This window comes from Anguilla anguilla, chromosome 2 (genome assembly GCF_013347855.1).
Source record: "Anguilla anguilla isolate fAngAng1 chromosome 2, fAngAng1.pri, whole genome shotgun sequence".
In the NCBI taxonomy this organism is placed as follows: Eukaryota; Metazoa; Chordata; class Actinopteri; order Anguilliformes; family Anguillidae; genus Anguilla; species Anguilla anguilla.
In genome coordinates, this window is record NC_049202.1 from 51,500,912 (window position 1) to 51,519,381 (window position 18,470).

The 18,470-nt window shown below is 43.9% G+C and overlaps 1 protein-coding gene across 1 annotated transcript; it reads right to left on the minus strand.

Moving 5' to 3' along the window:
• ubald1a (UBA-like domain containing 1a) lies at positions 1-18,152 on the minus strand. Its single transcript, XM_035405505.1, has 3 exons — positions 17,890-18,152; positions 17,180-17,239; positions 1-1,832 (listed from the first exon to the last, which is right to left on the minus strand). Exons 1-3 carry the CDS (start codon positions 17,995-17,997, stop codon positions 1,536-1,538), a joined length of 465 nt encoding a protein of 154 aa, XP_035261396.1. The 5' UTR covers positions 17,998-18,152; the 3' UTR covers positions 1-1,535.
• Between the last annotated feature and the right edge of the window lie 318 nt (positions 18,153-18,470).

An 18,470-nucleotide genomic window follows, 5' to 3' on the forward strand; every position in this document is an offset into this window, starting at 1 on the left:
TAGGACATACAATATTTATTTAGAAACACAAAAAAAAATGATAAGTTAATTATCAGGTAGTCCACAAATATTGTGGGAATGGTATCAATACAGTCATACAGGGAGAAAAAAAAATACATGAAAAACCATTTAGGAACAGGCGATCCTAAGACAATTTGATTAGAAAACTGAAAATGGAAAAAAATAAAATTAAAGATGGGCTACTGGTTTTACCTCTCAGTGTAAAGCGATCCTTCTACTTGTCTTCGGAGGAAACATGAATTGACACTTAACACAAGTTTTTTTCAGTTTTTATTTTTTTAAATAACTGGATAGTAAAAAATGGGATGATTCCTACCCTGAATTTGCATATTTACTTTAGCCCGTGTCTCCCTCGCGCCCCCTCCCTCACATGAAGTAATTCAGGAGCAAAGGGCCCAACTGCAGAGAATCACAACATATCAGGAAACAAATATAAACTGGGGAAGGAATAAAATCCATGTAGATCTGCCCCCAAAGCAATGTCTCTTCTTTAATGTACATTTGCTACAAAAAGATGGTATACATTTGAACATATCATGCAAAGTGGCAAGTCTGCTTACAAACATGTCTAACAGTAGTCTCGTTTTGTGTAGCTCATCGGCGACTTTGATCTGCCCTCCCTCAAACACAATAAAACACCTAAACACCCCCAAATAATACAAAATAATATACCATGATTTAAAAATACCTAAGTCCGCACATCTTTGCAGAATTGTTTTTTGTTTCAGTCCATGTTCTTATCCACACCCTTTCAATCCTTAAACAAATAAAGAAAGCCTATTAAGTATTTAACTGATAGAGAAGACCAGAGGTGATGCATTTGTTGAAACCTGGTTTTGATATAAAGTGTCCTGTGTTATCAACTGTTGAAATTCCCTGATTGGCTGAAAAAAAGTCAGGTGACTGCAGAGCTGAGCAGTTTCCTATCATCCGATGGGGTGGAAAATGTCCGGGTTGCTTCAACTGGCTTGAGAGTGTAAACTCGCGTCTGATATCTGCACGTTTACACTTGCGCTGTGATGAACATTTGAAATGAAAAACGGCAATGACAGATCGCCACTCTTCATGCAGTGCAAACACTGGTACCACAGGCCTCAGTTCAGCACAGACACCAGTTCCAGAGGAGAAAGAAGTAAAGAATAGAAACAGATGCTGCCATACACGTCCATGTTTCAGAGAAATGCTTGAGATAATCCTTGGGCATGACATCACAAAAGTCCTTTTTTTAAATTTCCAACTTTATGCCTATCTATTTATTGAGGAAAAAGAAACCTAATAAACATGGCTGATGCTTTCTGATTTAGTTAAATGTGTGTGCGCTTTTTTATTATTAACTGTATATTGGTTTCACCCTCCTTAATTGTCCACATTGCTTGGTTTTCTTGGTTATGGAGCCAATTCCCCTCTTCAGGCTTCCACTAGTGAAGGAGGAGACCATATCCTCCCCCCCTTCCCCTCCCCTGCCCCTGGCCCACCCCCCTCCCCGTTAGCATGGGCCCCTTCCGCCCGGGCCCTCATCTCTCGGCCTCCATGGCTACGCTGGCCTTCTGTTCGGTGGAGGCTTGCTGGGTGACGGCGGAGGGCCATCCAGGAGGGGGCGCCTGCGTGGGGGCGTGCCCCTGTGTCCACAGTCCCTGCTGGCTCGGGGCCGGGGGGGTCACGCCCCAGCTGACCTGAGGGGGTGGAGACGTGGCCATGGAGCCCATGGGGCTGCTGCTGTTGAAGCTCTCTGAGGCCTTGAGGCGGGAGAACATGGTAAGCGCGTCGGGGAAGTTGGGGGGCGTCGCGGGCGTGTTGGCTGGAGTGCACATCTGTAGCGGGGCAAACAGAGAGAGGCATCAGACATGGAGAAAGTGCACACACAGTTACTGTCAGAGCCTTCCACGATCTTATCAGTTGGTTTCAGCGCTGGAGCTTCCCTGGCTATACCCAGCACACAGCCCCTCCTGTGCCATAAGAGCTGCTCAGTGCACCGGGTCCATGGGTACAGCAATGCGTGTGATGTTTTCCTCCCTGAATCTGTCAGATTTGTGCAGAATCAGATGCCAGTTCGTGAACCCGATTTCCTTCACCATGCTGGCCTGGCCTTTCAAAGCATCTCTATAAAAGGAAGCGGAGAGGGGTCATGATGGACTCCCCTCCTCCCTTGTCCCTGAAGACCCTGCCGACATTCCTTCCCTTCCCCCAGAGTTCCTTCTGTTTATTTAGATTCATCCATTCAATGGCTCCGCTTCCTGCGGCCGAGCCGTAGCCTGGCACCCCCGCCGCCCCCCCCCCCCCCCCCAACCCCCATCCCCCCCAGATCAGATCCTTGCGCTGTCCCACCACAACCCAACATGACCCCCATTGTCCTCCCATCGCTGGCCCTCCTCCTGCTGAAAATCCCTACGCTAGGAGCGCAGACAATAGCCTCGCTGAGGGCGCCCGCCGCTCCGGCCTCCCCCTGCCAAAATCAACACAGCACAGGCAGGTCTGAGCACGGCTCCCCGTGCGCCTGCTGTCTCTCTCATGCACAGCACGCTGTCTGTGCTCAGAGAGCGCACGCTCCTGCACATGGGCGTCTGCATTCTGTGCAATAACCCCTTAGTTTGGGACTGCACTGTCATCAGGCTCAGGGTACTGATTCATTGTAGGCCTTTACATGGAAAACATGGCGATTTAACGTGTATGAAAATGCTATAATTTTGCCCCACCAGGATGACACAAGTCTTTAAGCAAATACCCACCTGTATGAAAAACAAGAACATGAACCAGGATGGAGACATCTATAAAATTCCATGCAAATATCCTGGATTCCATATTGATGGACTAAGGGGAAACTGAATTATAAACGGAATACCTGTATGGTTACTAGCATTTACTTCAATGGTCATCTATTGCACAGAAGAACGTACAGTTGTAAGAAAAAATGTAAATCTAAGAGTAAGTCTAAGTGTACTAGAAAAATTTTAATAAGGAGACTGTGACAACTGACCTTTTAACTTGAAAACCAAGTGGGTTCTCTAGAACAATGAGAACACTTGTGTTAAGGTTCATTAAAAACCATGCGCACAGAGCTGAGCTAGAGATTGGGAGCAAGTTTAAAACATAAGTTATGTTTTCTCTGTGATCTTGACCTTTGAGCTTGTGATCTGCAAAATGGCTCATGGGGACCAGTGACAACAACATTTGAGTCATGTTTAATCAAAATCCATGTATAATTGCCTGTCTCCGCATGTGACTGGAGACCACACTTCTGTGCAATCGAGAGCAGAAAGCCCCGTATTTGACGGCACACAAAAAGGAATGTTTCCATTACGGATATAAAATCACCTAAAATGCCAGACTAGTAATAGCTGCCTTTCGAGGGAAAAAGTGCTTGCTCAGAGCTTTCACTTCCCCAGGTAATAAATGCCCCACAAAATGGCACCCTGGGCTGATCTGATTTCCCAGCCACTGAGGGCTCTCACATCCCCCCTGCCCAGGTATGTGAAACATTTACAGATCGTCTTACCGCCGAACCCGAACGCGCCGAGCTCTCTCCCGCCCTGCAGGCTCGCCACCGGCAGAACAACCTTGACACCGGCCGCAGCTCCCATCGATCTCCGGTAAGAGTATCCCCACAAATCCGGAAACAAACCCCGGTTTTTCAAATCGATGCTGAAGCCCATACGTTGCACAGCGCCCCTTTTAATCTACGCAGCAGTTCATTCAGCTGCCACCGACCAGAAGAAGAGAGCAGGGTGAAGGCAGAGAGCGTCAATGGGACGAGCAGACTGCAGTGCTCTTCTGGAAAGGGGCTGAAGCTCTAATGTAAGGGGGTGAGGGCTACACCAGAACACGGGCAGGTCTGACAATGCTGTGTGTCACATCAATAGCATCACTGTCCATGGAAGTGGGTGCTGAGAACCTTGTGTGATGTCAAGGTTCAAAGCAAGGAATGGGTGAGCCAAAAGGGAAACTTTTACCAACAGTGTACAAAGGCCTTCAGAGCCAATTCAAGGCCAAAGCTCTATATCTTCAATATCCAATAAAAATATTTTTCTATTTTGCTATATTTTTAATAGTTTCTATGTATTTAAAAACAGAATAAGCATTAGATGCTACAATAAGATATTAAAAATGTATGTTCTGATTTTTCTTTTCAAATTGTTAAATTACATTTTTTTAAGGGCAAGGATGACACAGCTTCTCAGATAGTTTATTATTTAAAGTTCACAATCAAAATAAATAATGACTAAGATGAAGCAGCACTGTACATTGGGGTCAGCAAATAATACTTAATTCAGTGCAAACATGCCGGTATCATAGATACAAGATGTACTGCATTTGCTAATATCATCACCTTCAGCAAACAATATAATCCCTACTGTGTTACATTTCAATAACGAAGGACTAATTTAATATTGTGTTAATTGCTGATTAACCCACTGATTTCTCGTTGTTTAATGCACCCATTTGTTTACATTGTTAGACAGAACTTAGTGTCATTTATTATTATTAGAGATGAGACTCAATATTTGTCATCAGTTCATGTTTGTAGTGTCTTGCTCATTTTTGATGAAATAACTACAAGAATACACACTTAGAAGTAGTTATAAAACATGAGGCAATATGGGCAATACTTTTAGTCACACAAAGTTCCATGCATATTATAGTATGATATATTTCAGACTTTGTCAGCATTGCAATAAATAATTCATAAAGTAAACGGTATTAATCTTTTATGATGGGCAGCCATTTTAATGTGTATTACATTGGTTGCACACCAACTTCGCTTTTCACTACTTAGAAAAGCTATGCATTTTTTCCCAGTTTTTTTTTTTTTTTAAATAGATGGAACTATGGCATCATTGGCTTTTTTTTCTAACAACAGAGTTGTGTAATGACTACTCTTGAGTGTTTTGATACTCTGAACAACAACCTAGCATCAATCAGCAGTTTGTGTGAAGGAAGCACTATTTCAACTCGCCTGCTCCTGAATCCTAAATGCCTGCCTCATATGATAAATGCAGTCCTGTGCACCTTTAAAGGAACACTGACAGCCACTGTTTTTGACCAGACAGGTTTACTGACATTTCCTTGCCATCACTGCAGTAACAGGGAAACATCGCATTCTTTTCATCAGTTTTAAAGACAGATGCGATTTTAAAAGGCTGCATGAGTAGGCCTGGGTTGATCCAGTAGTCTAGCTGTTAGAGGATGTGGGGGGAAGAAGTGGTGGTTCTGAAGGGAGGAGAAGAAGGTCTCTCTCACGGCGGCCATTTGACTCAGGCTCCGGCCCAGCTGCAACGCCCTGCCCCTCAGATGAGCCAGTACTGTACACACAAACACACACAGCAGACCTTGTACTCTGCTGCGCAGTTGCTATGGAAACACTTTGTTTGTGAGGAAGGACCTGGTAATGAGGAATGAAGTCTAGGGATGCTTATAAAAGGCAGCCCTTCTGCAGTTTGCTCCGTGTCTTGTTTACTTTTGTTTGTTTTATCACATTCACAGGCAAGACTCTGACCCTGGCCATTGGCTCTAAACATCGTGTGTGCCTTACCACACACGGTGGTCAACTGCACTCCTTCAACTGCACTCCTTCCCAAAAGCACTCTCTGAACAGTGTACCCAACCGGAATTTTCCAATACAAGACAAATGAGCTATTATTTATTGTGTGGCCCACTGCATTCTCTGACCAGCCCTGTTTACAGCTGAAATTACATGGGATTTGGGAACATATGCCTTTGCAGTGACATCAACAGAAGATTTAAATGTCTACTGCGAATAAACTGAAGACCTATTTTTCCGTTCAAATGCCAAACACTACACATTGATGTGAGAGCGCTGTTGTAACTTCGAAGATGTTATTCTCAACTGCCTGTTCTTCAAATACTTCACACATTGTCAGAAAAGTGAAAGAGCATGCACAGATCTTCCTGAAGAAAATGTATCTATTAAATGCTCTATTTCTGTCTCTTGTGTGATCTCTATTGTATTATTTTACTAAAGGCTATAAATACAGCATATTATATTTTGTTGAGACAAAAGCACCAGCTTTGACTAGATCCCACCTGAGCCATCACCTGCGAGGGTGTGCTCATGAGTCAGACAGGGTGCGTCTTGGGAGAGGGCGCAGTCTGTTTCTAGGCGGAAGACAGGGGATAACGCTCAGATAGCCAAAGGCCTTGTTGCGCCTGACTGAGCTCATCAGAATGAATACATATTAGCAGATCCTGATAAAGGATGCATCTTACCAAGCGGCCTCCATCTGTTGAGTCTTAAAACACCTCAGGTGGAAAAAAAAGTCCTGAAAACAGGGCAGAACGTTTTGGACAAGTCTAACATTAGCATAACAATGGGGCGGGCACTCTGGTGTTGTCCTGGGGATAGCGTCCCGCTGATTAGCTTGGTTTTCAGCCTCACACAAGCCCCCCATTGTGCGCTTCCCTAATTCACGGCTTCGCTGTCCCCGAGTGTCTGTAGTCATGTGAGGACACGGCGCGGCTCCACGCACCGGCGCCATAGCTGTCTTTCGAAGGGTGACCTTCCTCTCTGTCTCCCCCTCGCACGCTCACTCTCCTTCAGATCAGCTCTGAGCCACCGCAGGTGCTCCAGGTAAAAATAACGGATGAAGCGGCCGCCCGCCCTAAGTCTGACTAATGAGGTGGTGTCGACAGTTTTGATTAGGATCGGTTTGAACACGTATCTAATATGCGCTTACGCCCTCCTGGAAACTCTCCGTCTATCTCCCCAACACACGCATGCATGTAAGAATATGCCAATCCCAGCTCTCTCACACATCCTAACATACATACACATTATATGGGCAATTTCCCTACAGGTGTCCCTCTATTACATATCTGATGTCAGAGCATGTGCCTGTATGTCTCTATAGTTGTCTGTACAACATAACAATTAACTTTATCTTTTCAATCATTATATTTATCATTTCGTGCAAAGCAATAACAGTTATCGGTGAACGCCGTAAATCATAGTTCAAATAATATCTTAAGACGATACCCCTCTCAGTAGGCAAATTTATTTAAGCGTTCGCTTGATTCATCCCATAACAACAGAGGCACGAATGGCATGATAAGTCTTCCTGCTCCCTCCCAGTCACACTGTTTAAGGTTTTGAATGCCATGAAAAACTGCTTTTCAGACAGCTAGAACAGAAGCTAGCGGCGCAGGCTTATTATGACAGATGTACAGGAACTGTCCTGGGTTACTGCTGCTCACTCAGCCTTTGATTTCATGTCATACTCCCCATTAACAAATACATTTTGTGCATTTACAATATTTTAATATGACTGAAATACTGTAAATATATATTTTGATTGCTTGGATGAGTGTTGTGCTTTCTTGACTACTCTTTTTTGGAGTGGCACCTTTGTAAAGCACCGTCCTCTCCTACTCCAATGCTGTGAACATACATTTGATCAGAGAAGTTTAAGTTTCAAAACACCTCTATTTAATGGCAACTGAGTTTTTGTTCAAAAAAAAGGAACCTTCTGAAACATGCACTATTTTGGTGGTCAAATGACAGCGGAGTTTGTGCTCTGAAGTCCTTTAGAAAGAAGTGCCTGCCAACAACTCCATTACTTAACAAGAATGAATTCATTTTCATATTTAATATTCTGTTACAGGGAGCCATTCAAATACTCTCTATCTTCTATTACAGAATTGTTTTCCTGATACCAAGCAGTATGTAGCTTGGTTTTCAAAGTTCATCCACACTCTAAACCAATACAGTCAAAATAACTGTGACTGTTATTAAAATAAAAGGGACTTCACTATACAATTTTTATTTATTTACACAGGTTGCAACACATATGATTTGAAAAAATGTGATACAGCCTTGACATTCTGCAAGATTGTAGCTCTAGTCCAACCACTGTAGACAAATCAGTTTGATAAACTACAGTGGGGTATTTTGAAATAAAACTCCCAGGGTACATTTAACCAAAATAAATTGCGATATTAGAATGGTGTGTTCATGCATTTCAGTGGATGTAATGTAATTTCAGAACGTCTGGTTTTGGCTTGCGCGCGTGTGCATGCGTACACGTGGATGTAAAGTACTGTAATTTCGAAGCGTTCGGTTTTGGCTTGGGTCTGTGGCAGTTTACACAGGGGATCTTGGCACAGTGCTCACCGGCATTCTCTCACTATATTTAGGCTCACTTTGCCCTTCACATCTCAATAAAATTCATCATAGTCTCTCAATTTCCAAATCAGTGTCTTCCTCGCCTCATTTTTAAATAGCATCTCATGTCGGCACTCGCAGGCATGCGAACTCACCCACTGGGGCATCAACAGCAAATTACACGTCTCGGTCTCCTTAATATCCCTGGGATGGGTTCATTTAAGGAAACCTGAAAACTTTTTGTAGGTTTTTCTTTCTACGCTATTTAAGTATCCTAAAAAGTAACACAAAATGGCAGTTGGGCTCCACAAACAACTTCTGGAAGCATGTATGGGTATTTGCAAAAGCTTTTAAGAATGCCTTGTTCCATCGCTATAGTGGAATGCATGATAGATAATAGGGGATTGTTTTCAAATACAACCTGTCAGTGATAGATTCGAGACCATCTCTTGACATATTTGTGACTCTCTACGTTTAATGTTTTAGTGAAAAGTCCGTATTTTAGAGTACGTATTCATGGGCAGTCCTACAGCAGAATTCCACGGGGACTCTATAATTAATACAATGATGTGGTCTGTAATAGTATAATTAATGGTCTCCTCCAGTAAAGTACTCACTGTACTTCCATAATAAAGCAGGGTGGCCAGCAAAATCACATGATCCACTGGCTAAGTCTGGAGCCCCATAGAGAGACAGACAGTGAAGGAGTGGGGGAGGAGAGAGAGACAGATAGGGAGAGAGAGAGTGAGGACAGAGAGAGAGAGGGAGAGAAAGAAAAAGAGGAGAGAGAGGTGGAACAAAGTAATGAAGAGTGAGAGATGTAAAGGAACAGAAGATAAGAGGATGGTGCTGAGAGCACATGGTTAAATTCAGGAAAAAAAAAAAAAAAATTCTATAATAAGACCAGCATTAAGGCTTGTAAAGGGCATAAGGATGTGCAAAACAGAGAAAACAGAGAGGAACCGCAGCATAGCACTGGGCTTTTTCCTCTAAACTCCGCACTTCTCTTTACATAAAGAGATAAATGCACATTCAATGCCTACAGGCTGCAGGTAAATGATCGGCCAGTTAACAGCTTGATCATTAACCTGTCTTCGTCTGACTGTTGACACACTGCAGGGATGTTTTCCAGCGAATAGGGACGGTGGTAATTGTCCAGACTGTCAGCCTGCTTGTTTTTCAGGAAAACAAATGGAACAAATGTGCTCGCGTGGCAGAAAAACAATGAGAAAAGAATAACGTTCAGCTATATGGTGGACGTCAGGACTGGACTGGGATGTCAAGCGATAATTTCAACAGACAGAGGGCATAAATGCTTCAGAACGGCTTTGAGCAGAAGAATAATCTGCCACGGTTTTCTTGGGTACAGCTCTCCCGGAGGGAGAGTGGCTTTCATACAGAACTGACTGCCCATGTCCTGGCCTAGAGAGAGGCCGCTCTGGCTCAATCAGCTGACCCCATAATCTCTGCTACCCCGTGGAAGTCATGTTTGAGCTCAGCAGTTTATCAGCCCCTGAAGACTTCCCTGTGTCCGCAGCGCACGCAGCTGCGGGCTCTGGCTCTGGCTGGAGATCGCGGCGGCTCGTAAACACGTCCGCTCTCCGCGCCGCTCGCTCTCTCCGTCCTCCCTGCCAGCCCGCCCTCGGCCGCCAGACACTCGGCCTTCTGGGAAACCTCGTTCCTAGAAACCCGTCGGCCGAGGCCAAGCCGCTGGAGGGGCGGGGGACCGCCTGGCCCTGGGAGGGCCGGGGAGCGGCGGAGGACTGAAATGCGCACGTTACGCGTCGAGCACGTGCGTGCGATACCGCGGCCGCGTCTCTGACGCATCCCCCAGCCTGCCGCTGCAGCACAGCGCAGCCTCCTCCTCCAGCCCCCAGTGTGTCTCTCTCACCGCTACTCTGGCGCTGGTAAAAAGGAGCATTTACGAACCACTTCCCATCTCAGCAGGTTAGAAGAAACACGGCAAGCAGCACAACAGCAAATCTAGCTGTTCATCCGCCGAGGGAAAACTGTTCATCTGCTGCGGGAAATTCATCTGGTGCATAAAATGAGACAGAACGCAGCAGGAACAAAACAAACAGACATAGCGAACGCTGTTAACGATAGACGGTGGGCTTCTGGACGTATATTTAAATGTGACAGATCAGATAGATGGTTCATAAGAGCTGGTGCATTTTTGCCTTATAGATGATCCTGGCATAGCGCCAAATTAACATGTTAGTCCAACATCCCCTCAAATGGAATGGATTATAAAATACAATTTCCTCTAGTCATCCATCAGAAGAATTCTACAGCCTTGACAATGTAACAAAGGCTCCTCTAACACAATAGCCCTCTCTCATCCGCCCAGATTAAATATAAGGGAGACCTCTATCCCCTTCAATGCAAAAAGGCTGTGGGGCAGACAGAGAGAAACACAATCCATTGCAGCTCCCACTGATAGACACAGAACGTTTTTAAAAATGTACCTACATTCAAGGACTTGGCAATTCTTTCAAAACAAGCTACAGAGCAGTTAAAGAAACCTGACCTGGGTCTCGAAGATTTAAAAAAAAAAATTTATTTTCATTTGCAACACACAGTGTCAGCTCACGCTAGTGTGGCTCACGCTCACAAATGACCCTTGAACCTGCGTGTCAGTACTTGAAGATGCCACGCCCAAAAACAAACCTCAGAACTCACATTTTCCAGAAACAAAAACCCCACTCATTCACGCTGCTGGGAAAAGAAGCTTTTCAACTGCTTTGATCTGAGGTTCTTTTGGGGGAAGAGGAGGGCAAAATTATTTTGATTGCTTTCACTAACTGGAAGCCAATCATGAATGGCACCGCAGTTTTCAGCTGCACACCTCTTTTCCTTTTATTATTCCAGAACTGCACAATTCCCTTTTTATGAGTGCTGTGAGGCAGTGGAAGAGCACGTTTTCATTTAGTCTATTGTTCACCAACTTCAGAACAGACTGACTCTTGTCAGTACAGGCAGCGGTCAGATTTTATTTGGAGTTGAACCGGAGCGGTGAAAGGAGAGGATTAGCAGCCTCGAATCTGGCCACACGCAGCACGTAAACATCTCACACGGCCGCACGTGAAACCGGCGCAGCTCGATTAGCGTTACGGTAACAGCAGAGGGGGTGACAGGCAGAGCTCTCACTTCTCCATTTTTCGCTGACGGCCTTCGCCCCGGCGGCAGCACTTTGCGAGCGCTGCGGCGGAGGTGAAAGAGCATCCGCTCTCCCTTTCCGGCCGCGGGGCCTCCCGCCGGTCGGCTCCAGGGACAAGGGCCCCTCAGCGCCGGCGGCTGGAAGCCGCGAGAGCGCAGCGCGGCTCGCAGGACTGACGCCCTCTGTTCCCCGCTGCTGGAGCGCGCTCTGCTCGCACTGCGTGCCCCCGGTGAACCCGCGGTTACTGTGGTGCACGTTTCATAGTTGCCATGAAGTCACTCCCTCCAGAGCAACATTCCTTTACCAAATGTAAAATGGATACTCCGCAGGCCCAGCCCAAAAGCACACTGTTTATGTTGCGGCAACACCACCACTCGAATAAGCCATGCGACGATCTGTACACTGCCTGATCTTCACACTGCCGTTACTGATTCAAATAAAATAAACATTTCTCTTTTAATTCATTAAAAAATAAACAGTTCTTCACAAGATTTTGGATTAATGAGCAACACTTTCTTTTCATCGTATTAAAAGGGGAAAACATTCTTCTACACACTACACACTGATTAATCCACCCACGCCACTTTTCATGGTCCTCGCACAATTTCACTTCATATTGTCCTGTTTCCAATACACTGCATGCTTGATAAACAGACAAGAATACAAACAGCAACAGAAAGCCAATACTGACTGAGGTACGTCATGTTTTGGTCCTGAAGGAACCTGCTCTATTTTCCACACAGGTTCCCAACAAACGATGACCCGTGTCTTTATCTTTCACTGTGAGAAATCCCAAACAGACTGGCCTGAAGGGAATTTTGACATGGCACTCTCCCTCAGAAACAGCCAGAGGTCTGGGAAGCTGGAAGGTAAGACCAGAAGCCCTCCTACCCTCAGCCTGAAAACACTCAGGCCCTTTGTCAGTCCCCCTGCCCCACTCCCAGATTTCCCTGCTCAGCCCCGTGCCGCAGAAAGGAACCATTTTCTGCGAGTACGAGCCACACTTCCTGTTGGACCCCGTAGCAGTGCCTATGTTTATGCGGGCCTACACGTGAGCATACGTGGCCAGAAGCGGGGTGGAGGCTCCTAGGGAGAGAGTATGGGGGGGGGGGAACATGCAATAGCATGCAGTATGAGACCGGAGTCTTCCGGAGAGAACTGAACTCTGTAATAGCTCCCACATTAGTGAGCCAGGGGTCAGCCCTTTCTGCAGTCAGCCAATGGGACTGAACTCACTGCAAGAGAGTTTCATAACAAGGTATTGCAAAGTGGTGCCATGTAACAGAAAATACTGTTACTTTCAACAGTGAGACAGACATGTTTCATGATTGCACACTCAACCGAGCAAACATAAATGAAACAGGCCTTAACAGAGAAAACTAAAGAACAACAGTCACTCTGAAGATATACATCAAGGTCTGTGTGTTTTTCAGGTTTCGTTTTCAAAGTACACTTTCACATTGTTGTTGGTAAGTGTAGCTTCGAGTAGACTTAGCCTACCCATGTGAATGGGGCAGTGTGCTTTCACTGTAAACGTCCAATGTGACCACTAAAAAATAGCCCCACCCTGCTATTGGTTAAGCCTCTTATGCAACTGTGCTGGTGGAGGCTGCTCTGTATTCCTGCAGTCCCACTATGACCCTGTTTCCTCATTTCCATAAGAATCCAGTTGTGATGATCCAGATATCTAGGGACTCTTCAAAGAGCGATATAGCAGCCATTCAGCAAGCTTGCTTAGCTCCATAATGAGTCACTCTCTGGAGAAGCAGACTGCATGTTGTGAAACAATCTCGCCTGCTACAGAATCCTGTCTGTTTCAGTGCACATGGCTCTGCACTCGTCTGGCCTTGAAGCTTCTTCAGGGAAAATGAAGCAATTTGAAGTGTAAGCTACTCCCCCCATTTTACAATACAATCCAAAGCCGCAGGAACTAATCCAGTGAGACAGGCTGTGAGATGTAGGTGACGGGAGCAGCTGGCCAGACGAGAGGGTAGTTTAGGTTTGAACGCACGTGCACTCGTGCGTCCGTTTATTGAAAAGCACGAGCTATGCTGAATCCCTCTGGAGCTGCCAAACTAACAAAAACAGCACTATGCTGTACTTGGAAGCAGAGCATCACTAATGTGCTACTTCATCACCTGACTGAAGAAAACGGGCAAACTAATCTGAATATTAATGTGCACAAAGACAAGCAAAAACGTAGGATAACATAATGATGAGGACAGGCCATTCAGCCCAGCAATGCTCACCATTTTCCTGACTAATAATGTTCCTGCCATTTTCCTGGCCGAATAAATAAAAGATAATGTGTACTGTGCCAGCAGTGTAACATTGAGCTGGGGTGATCAGCAACAGAAGCACTGTCCAGACTAGGACACAATGTCTTATTTTAATTGCTTAAAGGATAACTATTTCTACATTTAAGCATTTCTCTAGTTCATATCACAAAAGTTATATATGGCAGCCAAACCCTGCATTACTTCAAAAGCATCTGTAGGCTCATGGCCACGAGTCAGAATTATTGTATCAGCTGGGGCAAAGTGGATTACATTTCGCAGGCCAAGCAGCACAATTTAGCTGCAGAACAACCATGCAAAAATGGTAGAAAGTGGTTCCACTGTAAATGGATACATTCTGCAATGTTGAACAAATGGCTCCAAATTCAAAACATAAATAGTGCATCAGGATTGAACCCAGAGATAAATCCCAAGCAACTGAAGGATCTTACAAAGCAGTGATGGACCAAGCTTAGCCCTAGTCTAGGATACTGCTGACCCTACTTACATTGTGAAACCTACAGTATTTAAGTGGCCTTCTGACTACTGTTTTGGAAACTTGTCTGCCTTGAACATTTGTCATGGATGCTGACACACAGGGTTTACAGTGACTTTAGTATTTTAAATACCAAGACAAAGTTCCTTCCAAAATTCATATCTATGTGGCATGCATATGAGAGTACTGTGAATTAATTCATAATTAATTCAGTGTTTTAAGCATATGAATTAATGCTTAAAACACTGTTCTATTGTTCATCATTTCTGAACAGTATATGCGTTTTACACTTGAACTCACAACAATCCAAATCCATAAATATTATAAACTGCATTTTATCTTCTTGATCACACCACATTAAAAAAAAGTTCTAATTTTGTAAATGTTTAGCTTAATGAAATAAAATGAAAGTTGACTGCTGTTAACTGATTATATTATTGGACAAACTCTCTAGAACAGTTTGCTAGCAACCATGCATTTCACTTAATTGCATTAACAAAGTGGATAAAAATAACGTAAATTTACAACTGTTTATATAGAAACAATGTGCTGAAATCTCTATGCACACAGTGTTTTGAACATGAAGCTGCTCCCAGCAAAAGTTTAAAATGGACCGGATATATTCCACAAACTGACCACTCCAACCTGGATAATCAATGCTGCCCAACCCCTTGAAGTCAGAGAGTGCTTCTGCCTAACAAACCTTCACCTTTTCTTTCACAGTTCACTCTCTTCAGCTCCCTCCACTAATTTTGGATCTCTCTATGCATCATTTCAAAGCTGATCCTGGAAACCACTCTGCACCAACATATCTCCAAACTTCTCCAAACATGTCACCCCTCCAGTTCCTCAACCATCTGGCCCTCTTCAAAGCTGCCCCAGGGCTCCTTCAGTAATAGTTTTCATTTGATTACGGACTCGTAAGAAGACAAAACTGAAAATGTCCACTCAACGACCCACTCCTTCAACTCAAAACAACACAGTTGGCTATTACTACAGTGAGTCCATGCACAATACAATGCACAATGAAGGCCCTAGGACAATGGCTGTATTTTGGTCATACACCTTCACAATGACATTTAGAAAAGTGAAATAAATTCTACAATAATTTCTGACAAAATATACACGTGTTAATCCGAGAACACACACACAACCAAAATATCAGAATCACCAGATTCAGGCCGGCCTACCTTACACTATAACGCAGTGGACAAATGTGTGTGTGTGTGTGTGTGTGTGTGTGCGCGCGCGTATATACACTCACCGGCCACTTCATTAGGTACACTTGTTCAACTGCTCGTTAATGCAAATATCTAATCAGCCAATCACGTGGCAGCAACTCAATGCATTTAGGCATGTAGACATGGTCAAGACGATCTGCTGAAGTTCAAACCAAGCATCAGAATGGGGAAGAAAGGTGATTTAAGTGACTTTGAACTTGGCATGGTTGTTGGTGCCAGCCGGGCTGGTTGGAGTATTTCAGAAACTGCTGATCTACTGGGATTTTCACGCACAACCATCTCAAACAAAAGGGTTTAGAGAGAATGGTCCAAAAAATAGAAAATATCCAGTGAGCGGCAGTTCTCTGGGCAAAAATGCCTTGTTGATGGCAGAGGTCAGAGGAGAATGGCCAGACTGGTTTGAGCTGATAGAAAGGCAACAGTAACTCAAATAACCACTCGTTACAACCGAGGTATGCAGAAGAGCATCTCTGAACACACAACACGTCGAACCTTGAAGCAGATGGGCTACAGCAGCAGAAGACCACACCTGGTGCCACTCCTGTCAGCTAAGAACAGGAAACTGAGGCTACAATTGGCACGGGCTCACCAAAATAGGACAATAGACAATTGGAAAAATGTTGCCTGGTCTGATGAGTCTCGATTTCTGCTGCAACATTCAGATGGTAGGGTCAGAATTTGGCGTAAACAACATGAAAGCATGGATCCATCCTGCCTTGTAACGGTTCAGGCTGGTGGTGGTGGTGTAATGGTGTGGGGGATATTTTATTGGCACACTTTTGGCCCCTTAGTACCAACTGAGCATCATTTAAACGCCACAGCCTACCTGAGTATTGTTGCTGACCATGTCCATCCCTTTATGACCAGTGTACCCATCTTCTAATGGCTACTTCCAGCAGGATAAAACGCCATGTCACAAAGCTCAAATCATCTCAAACTGTTTTTTTGAACATGACAATGAGTTCACTGTACTCAAATGGCCTCCACAGTCATCAGATCTCAATCCAATAGAGCACCTCTGGGATGTGGTGGAACGGGAGATTCGCATCATGGATGTGCAGCCGACAAATCTGCAGCAACTGCGTGATGCTATCAAGTCAATATGGACCAAAATCTCTGAGGAATGTTTCCAGCACCTTGTTGAATCTATGCCACGAAGAATTAAGGCAGTTCTGAAGGCAAAAGGGGGTCCAACCCGGTACTAGCAATGTGTGCCTAATAAAGTGGCCGGTAGTAAATACGTCGGTTGTGAAATTCAGATTTTTATTCAGCGTATATCTCTTATTTTAACGTCGTCTACGAGTTGGATGAGCACTTACATAATAAGTGAAAATATAAAAATAAAAATAATGAATATATAACAACAAATCTGGCGATAAAATGCAGGCGCTCTAGTTTAACATGGTAAAGAGCGTCTGCCCGTGCGGCGGTTAGAAACCACGGTGTTCAAGGGTCGGATATACAAAAGCAAAAACTGCTGTTCAACGCTGTTAATTATGTGCACTGTTTTCCTGGAAACACCCTCCCCCACATTTCTGATACATATTTTCAATGCCGCAATTAAAAACAAAAAAAAGTTTTCTGCACCTCACCGACATGCTTTCTTTCAGATTCGATTGCTACATTTTACGATGTTACCGGGAAGAACACAAACCACCCGCTATAAACGTGGCTGCCTGTGTTTATTTTTGTCAGACTCGCGTCTTCCCAACATGGCGGACATGTGGATAATAATAATAATAATAATAATAATAATAATAATAACAATAATAATAATAATAATAACACAACAACTTCTGATGTCAATAAAAATAATAATAAAATAATAATAACAATAAAACGGACATTCTGTTCATGTAAATGTATACTCACCATTTGATGGTGGTGACTGTATGGAATATTGGTTTCTTGAAAAAAGGCACTGAGCGCAGTCTACAACAAAAAGCAAAATGTGGCTTAGGTTAAGTGGTTACAAGCAGAACGCCAACGTGGTTTTAAATTGCAGCAAGCCTGCATACTTAAACTAGACTGAATACAATGTATACTACAAATCATATGGCTAACAATAACATAGATAATGTTCAAATTAACCGCGCTGTTATGTTTCCATACAAAAGCGATTTTTACAATCAATAAATAATTTCAAGCTAGTTTCTGTGTAATGCAATATTTAGTCGTCAAATAGGCTTTAACGTTAGCAAGCTATATGAATGCAACCATTGAGCGGTCATCTTTATTGCATAATAGCATTAACCTATAGTAGCAAGCGACTGCTGTAAGAGTCATGGAAAAGGCTTATAGTATTTAGTTAACGTAGCTTGCTTAGAAGCTACACTAGTATCGCATTGGATGTAGTGACCTACAGCTGAATGTTGTAGCTCGATTCAATCGTAGCCAAATATGACAAATGTAGAGATTGTAAATCCAATAAAATAGCCTACAGCGGAACATACGTACATACAAATATAGCCTACATACATGGAAATAACCAAAACATGGGTGCCTGTATTCGATATGCTAGTATCACACTATCACACATAAACACTAACGTTAGCTATTTAGCACAAGTCCCAGAATGTTACCTCGAATTGCCAATGTGCCGCTTGCAAAAGCTGCTTCGCCTGGTCCGCCGCACATCCAGCTGTCAGGACAAACTGGTTTATCATCACTTGGTGCTTAAGTTCATCCATATTCGCCGGAGCTTATTGTCTAAGCGTGTGTTTTAGTGTTCAACCAGGAATTCAGTCCTTGTGAATATTTCTTGTCTCTTTCTCTTTCAGTCATCCACCATTACAGCCGGCTGAGCAAACACAAATATTTACTGTATGAGCAGTGCCAGTGTACGGAGCGCCTCCTGATTGACAAGCAATGGCAGCCAATGGGAGGGACTGAGGGAAAGTGGGACTTGTATGCTGTGAAATCCTCCTGTACATCGGGTGTGTGAAACTGATGGAGCACTTTGTTTTACCAAAGAGAACGGAACGTGAATATAATTACATGGAAAATACATTTTTGAAGAAAACTTTTTCCAAACCCCAAAGCAGCGTAAGAGGCTATTTCCAATCATGATGAATGCACCTACTGAGTTAATTATATGTGAGGGATATAATTCTACTTAACGCCATACTCTTTCGGATTTTGGCTAGTTTATGAACTACAAGTA

Excerpts from the sequence above, each read along its gene's own strand:
- ubald1a (XM_035405505.1), bottom strand. The coding sequence starts at position 17,997 with ATGGATGAACTTAAGCACCAAGTGATGATAAACCAGTTTGTCCTGACA. Across the intron at positions 17,240-17,889 it reads CGGCACATTGGCAATTCGAG|ACTGCGCTCAGTGCCTTTTT; the intron begins GTAACATTCTGG and ends TTTTTGTTGTAG. Across the intron at positions 1,833-17,179 it reads ACAGTCACCACCATCAAATG|ATGTGCACTCCAGCCAACAC; the intron begins GTGAGTATACAT and ends GCCCCGCTACAG.